Source organism: Anabrus simplex, chromosome 3 (assembly GCF_040414725.1).
Source record: "Anabrus simplex isolate iqAnaSimp1 chromosome 3, ASM4041472v1, whole genome shotgun sequence".
In the NCBI taxonomy this organism is placed as follows: Eukaryota; Metazoa; Arthropoda; class Insecta; order Orthoptera; family Tettigoniidae; genus Anabrus; species Anabrus simplex.
Window position 1 is genome coordinate 128,241,994 of NC_090267.1, and position 6,961 is coordinate 128,248,954.

General features: G+C 41.7%; 1 protein-coding gene across 1 annotated transcript; it reads right to left on the reverse strand.

Moving 5' to 3' along the window:
- Window positions 1–2,595: 2,595 nt before the first annotated feature.
- Window positions 2,596–3,537, reverse strand: LOC136866691 (histidine-rich protein PFHRP-III-like). The gene has a single exon (XM_067143804.2). It carries the CDS (start codon window positions 3,535–3,537, stop codon window positions 2,596–2,598), a length of 942 nt encoding a protein of 313 aa, XP_066999905.2.
- Window positions 3,538–6,961: the final 3,424 nt, after the last annotated feature.

Genomic DNA, 6,961 nt, shown 5'->3' on the forward strand with positions numbered 1-6,961 from the left:
CTTAACGTCACACTAACACGTTGAGAGTTTCCAACCATGCAAGTATGGGAATGGGAAGGGAGTGGCCGTGGCCTTAATTAACGTACAGACCCAGCATTTGCCTGGTGTAATGAAAGGTTGAATATCCCATGGCTATGAACATGATTCCAACTATCAAGTAGTGCTTGTTTCCTTTTAATAATATGTCATCCTATCATGGGATCAAATCGCAAGATCGACAAGTAATAGTAACTTCTAGCTTGGTGAAGAAAGCAACGGGAAACTACCTCACTCGCACCTTCTAAGCATTATTGGATCCTCGGGGATAATAAAACTAGAACAAAATGAATATCGAATTTTCGCGACCGCAATGTAAACGAAATAAACTTTCAACCTGTTAGGTAAGTCGTGTACCGAACATATGCCGTAGTACATATTGAAGAGATGTTTTCTTTTTCTTTCTTTCTTTCTTTCTTTCTTTCTTTCTTTCTTTCTTTCTTAATCCGTTTGCCGTCCTGGCTTGCTTTATCCCTCGGATTCAGCGATGATTCCCATCTCTACCGTTTGCAGGTCAGTGTTCTGGAGCGTGAGACTTTGGTTCGGGGATACAACTGGAGAAGAGGACCAGTACCTCGCCCGGGAGGCCTCACCTGCTATACTGAACAGGGACCTTGTGAAGGATCTGAAGATTGGAAGGAATAGACAAGGAAGAAGGAAGGAAGCAGCCGTGGCCCTAAGGTACCACCCCGGCATTCGCCTGAAGGAGAAGTGGGAAACCGCGGGAAACCACTTCGAGGATGGCTGAAGTGGGAATCGAACACTCCCTCTATTCAGTTGACCTCCAGAGGCAGAGTGGACCCCGTTCCAGTCTTTGAGCCGCTTTTCAAATGTCATGGCAGACTGGGGGAATCGAACCCGGGCCTCTAGGCATTGTAACTAAACACACTAACCACTACAGCACAGAGGCGGACAAGATCCAAGTGCAGAACAAAAATATCCAACCGGACACTAGTGGGATCCGAACTCACAACCTATCGATTTCTCTTCGATTGCTCTACTAATTGAACTAATACGACCTAGACAACCTTAACTCAAATGGTAGAGCAACCAATGCGAAATCGGGAGATTGTGGGTTCGGATCCTATTGGAGTCCAGTTGGTCTTTTTTTTTTGTTTGCTCTGTGCTAAGCATCTCTTCAACATGTAAGTTACTATATGTACGGAACACGACCTAATTGGTTGAAAGTTTATTTCGATTAGAACAAAATGCTTCAAAAGTCATCTATATTTAAACAGTGTCTGTCTGTCTGTCTGTCTGTCTGTCTGTCTGTCTGTCTGTCTGTCTGTCTGTCTGTCTGTCTGTCTGTCTGTCTGTCTGTCTGTCTGTCTGTCTGTCTGTCTGTCTGTCTGTCTGTCTGTCTGATCAACAGAGGTGAGTTGGATGGCTGACTTTTATAATATGATGGTACTAGGCAGCAATAAGATAGTTCTCAATTACTTTTGTCACTTAACCAAAAAGTCCTATTGCAGGATGATTGACTCTATGAGTAAAATATTTCCCAGCATACAGACGAAGTAGCCGTGACCTGAATATCATTACTCGGCATCAATTTTCCCTCAGCAACTTCCATATACTGTCACAACCAGACTGAGACTTCAGCGGAAGCTTCATTTTGTTAGTAGTAGAAAGAGAAACTGGAATTACTTTCGATATCTCGAACGAAGTTAACTCGTCTTTTATACTGCAATTTCGAGCGTATGATTGCGTGAATATTCGACTTCGCATGCTTTACTGGAGCTGCCAACAGTTTCGTTTCTGTACAACAGTTGTTTTTGTTTTCTTTTTTTTGCATTGTGGTTACAATCGGAAGAGCAAACTCACCACAACTACATCAAAAATGGAGCATAATTAATATAGGAATTTATATTCAACCTCAACATCTTTCATGTCGATCACATGTAGTATTGACTTTTTGTCAATCCATCATTGCCATAACTCAGAATGAAAAATATTTGACGTATAGACACGATATAGAGTGATGAAAGAAATGGAGTTAGTAAGTCAAGAATAGAGAGGCATTAAACACTGCTGCATTTGACTTATGAGGGAAATGTTGAGGTAACACAAACTTTCGTTATGAAATATGCTCGTTTTACCCACACATGAACGTGTATTTGCTCAGTCTTTTCTGAGCACCTCAGATGCCGAGACTCTTTGAGTAATTTTTATCTTATTGAATTTATATAGTGATTGCTTAGGATATTGGATATTGGATACTGCATGTTTTCAAAAGGAGAGGATTTATCTTGGGAACTATCCATAAGAGAAGCAATAATGTAAACAGGAAATAAATGTAATATTAACAGCAAGAGATGTAAGGTATAATTCGTTTATTACGTTGCTTTACGTGAAACAGTAGTGGCTCTTCATGAACCAAGATAACAATCAACAATAACAGTGCTAAGAATAGCGATAACAAGATCTTTGAATGACTGCGTAGTAACAAGTGCAGTTGCTAGATATCTATGACTTAGAGATCTGAACTGGTTCCATATTCCGCGAACTTTGGAGAGAATGATAACTGCTGGAATATGAAAAACTGCATAGGAATGGTGTTTAGCGATGATATCCGCCATGTCCACCACCACCGCCGCCGCCACCATGTCCACCACCACCACCGCTGCCGCCATGTCCACCACCACCATGTCCACCACCGCCGCCACCGCCGCCGCCGCCGCTACCGCTGCTGAAACCGAAGTGCTTTCCTCCGGAATGACCACCCTTCTTTCCGAAGTCTGAGTGGTGGTCGTGGTGTTCTTCATGGCCATGATGACCCTTGAAGCCCTTGTGCTCATCATGGTAGTGACCCTTGTCGTGATGGCCCTTCTTGCCGTAGTGGTCGTCATGGTAGCCAGACTTGTGGTGTCCGCCCTTCTTGTGACCGCCTTCCTTCTTCTCATGGTGGTCGTGGAAGTCGCCGTGCTTGCTGTGGTGTCCTCCCTTGTGGTAGTCGTCGTAGAACTTGTGCTCCTTATGGTACTCATCCTTATGGGCTTTGTGGTGGTACCCGTGAGTCTTGTGTCCCTTCTTGTGGCCTCCCTTCTCGCCGAACTTGCCTCCCTTATGACCCTTCTCTTGCTTGTGGTGTTCTCCATAATGCCCAGCCTCATCGTGGTGTTTCTTCTTATGACCACCATGGTCGCTGTAGTGTCCACTGTGGTGCTCCTTCCCATGTTTCCCGTGGTCTCCTTTGTCGAAATGGTGGTGACTCTTGTAGCCCTTATCACCCTTCTCGCCATGACTGGCGTGATGATCTGAGTGATGTTTATGTCCTCCACCTTTTTCGTGATGATGCCCATGACCGCTGGCTGCTGCCTCCAAATCTGCCCCCTCGTCAGCTTCGTAGGCCACCACTTCTGAGGCCTCAGCCTGCAGATCAGTATCCTGGTTCAGTAGCTCCAGAGAGCGGATGTCCCTTGCCTCTGTGAGGCATTGGATAAGACACAGGGCTCCTAGAACGGCTAAAAGCCGCCAGGGGCGCCATAGTGGTGTTACCATGGCGATGAACTATTCCGCTCGCTGACCCACTTGCAGCTGAAGCAAGTGGTGAGAGGATGAAAGCGAAGAGTGAACTGACTTCCCAGACCACTGGAGCCACTATTTATATGAAAGGTTTTGGATGACTAGACGACATGCAGAGCTTAGATAACCCGCTCTGAACACACTTTTTTTGTCTCTTCTTTCCAGCTTTGTGAACGAGTGAGCATCGTCGGTGAGCCGGAAAGATCTCATTGCCCACTCCACATCGAGACGAATTGAGCGGTTAAACTCTCTGCTTTGCTCCAACAAGTTAGTCTTTGATAGTTTCCCAAGCACCTCTTCTACCTCTTCAACACGTCTATAATAGTCCGATATACTCTCGTTTTCACACCACAGTTAAAAGAACAATAAAGCGGCATTGGAGGAGTATGTTTGCTAAGACTCTAGATGTTCTATTATTATTGTTATTATTATTATTATCATTAAAATAAGGGACTAAAATTACTAAATTTATATCCCAGTATTTGTGAATCCTCTGTAGCTAAAGTTCAAGATTTTTGAGAATTATTATTATTATTATTATTATTATTATTATTATTATTATTATTATTATTATTATTATTATTATTATTATTATCTGGTTGATAATGGGTATGAAAAGGAAAAGGTCAAAGTTACATCTTTTCATGACATGCAAATGACACGATGCATAAAGATGACAAAATATCATGTAATGTCTAAAAGTAGATTGTTTTTAAATAGAGCTGAGGTTTGTAATAAATAAAGAGAATACCAGATAGATATGAAGATGTTACATAATGTACAGAAGACAACGTAAACGTTGTGAAATAAATATTACAATAATATTTAATCGGAAAGTTACATTATCTAACACGGGGAGTCTACAGTTCCATTGCTTTTCGTAATTCAACTGGAGGAGTTTAAATTTCGAAACCTGCATCGCTCTATCTATTAATCTTCTGCGGTAGAAGTTAGAACATTTTTAAGACATTTTTTTTTTGCATATTGGTTATTGAACTAGAATTAAGAGTCGCTCGTAGTTGAATATGCTTAAGCATATTTAACGGGAAAATGAACTATCATTGAACTGAATTTGGTTCAGTGCTTTTGAAATTCCTTTATAGTACTGTACTGCTGAAAAGCACAGAAAATATTGAATGCTACAATTATTATTGAATCAATAGACTCAACAATATCATAATAAGGAATTATTAAAGATTCGTTAAGCATTATGCACCGCCACTTGGCCTTTCTCATCATTGTCAATCAAGTCCATGTTGTGTAATAAAATCACCGTATGAAACGTTCGCAATATCCCCGTAAGTATGCGTATTAATCGTGTCCAGTGCAGATGACCTAGATGTTAGGCCCCTTTAAACAACAAGCATTATCATCGTCATCATCATTATCATCATCATAATCATCATAATATTGTCCAAGCATGTCTTAATTTTTATGTGCAAGTAACTGGGTTTTTTTTTTTTTTCAAAGTGTAATATTACGTCTACAGGCGTTTCTGTAAAATTCATGATCCTTCTGGTCACACACAGTACGTGTGTTAGTGTTTGTATGAAAATATATATAACTTAATAAGGAAACCTCACACAACCAGACACTACCGTGGTCTATGTAGCCATATTGCTTTTGAAAATAATATCAATGTCTCCTTTTTATATCTGCGAAACCTTATTCCAGTTTTATGACGGGTCAATATTTGCTTTTCTCTAAAAATCTTTACTTGCCCCTTTCTTCGACAATTCTCAGCAATCTTTCCTCTTTAGTTTTTAAAATGCCTCACTTACATCCTTGGCCCTTTCAGCCAGTATTTTCCTTGTTTTCATGAGATTTGTTTTATTTTTCCCTCAAGAACAAAAAGTATTTCAGTTTTCCAATACACAACTTACCATTACTCGTAACAGGTTATTAAAAAAGTATGTAATACATCATATCAGCATGGAATATGAAATGTATTTCACAAGCAGTACAAAAAGAAAAAAGAAATTAAGAAGCACAAAGTTCGCACACAATGCTATTGACTCTGTGAATGGTTTCTCAAAATTAATATTGAACCACGGGTGGCAGGTACCGCTATGTTTGTAAATTTATTTTTCTGAATCTAATGAAGTGCAAACCTGCGATAAGACTTTTTTACAAGCTGCTTCATTTTACGTCGGCGCAAATGCTGGGGCTGAACCTTGATTAAGGCCACGGTCGCCTCCTTCCCACTCCTAGTCCTTTCCTATCCCATCGTCACCATAAGATCTATCTGTGTCGGTGCGACGTAAAGCGAATTGTAAAAATCTAATGTCATTGAGGAAACTTATTTCAGTGTAAAACACTCAAAAGTAACTTATTCTAGAACTTGAAATCTCTCTACACAACACGTTTGATCTGACTGCCTACAAATTTTTCACATATGTATAATCACTTGCATTGTTGTAATGTCTATTTTAATATTTCGTTCTTACTTCATCCGTTTATCTTCCAGGGTTGGTTTTCCCCCTCGGACTCAGCGAGGGATCCCATCTCTACCGCCTCAAGGGCAGTGTAATGGAGCGTGAGATTTGGGTCGGGGATATACAACTGGGGAGGAGGACCAGTACCAAGCTCATGCAGCCTTACCTGCTATGACGAACAGGGGCCTTATGGGGGGATGGGAAGTTCGGAAGGGATAGACAAAGAAGAGGAACGGAAGCCGCCATGGCCTTAAATTAGGTAGCATCCCGGGAAACTACGGAAAACCACTTGGAAGATGGCTGGGGTGGGAATCGACCCCTCTACTGAGTTGACCTTCCACGGCTGAGTGGACCCCGTTCCAAACCCCGTACCAGTTTTAAATATCGTGGCAGAGCCGGGAATCGAACCCGGGCCTCTACACCACGGAGGACGTCCATTTTAATAATAGTTGGTTAATTTCAGAAATATTTTACGTTAAATTATGAAAGTGAACATTTATGGTGAAGCACCACATATTACGAGAAAGAGGATGTCAAATTACCTCACTCCACACCTTACCTAGTATACGTGATATTGGCGTTACCATCCGTTTTTTCCGGTTTTCCTATAATTGCCTAACCTCTGATGGTGCTATTTGATGATCCAATCAACCTCTAGGCTGACGACCTCGCAGACAGACACCACGTGTTAATAAATTGACGCTGCCTGGCCGAAGTGGCAAAGGTACAAACAGGTGGGAACAATGGCAGGACAGTACTTGAAATGAGTAGCTAAAGACTAAGTTGTCCGGCCCCGCGGTGTAGGAGGCAACGCGTCTGCCTGTCACACGGTAGCCCTGGGTTCGATTCCCGGCCGGGTCAGGAGTTTTTAATTGTAATGATTAATATCCCTGGCCTGGGGACTGGGTGTTTGTGACGTCCTTTATCTTCCTTTCCTCACACACAACATTCCACACTACCGCCAT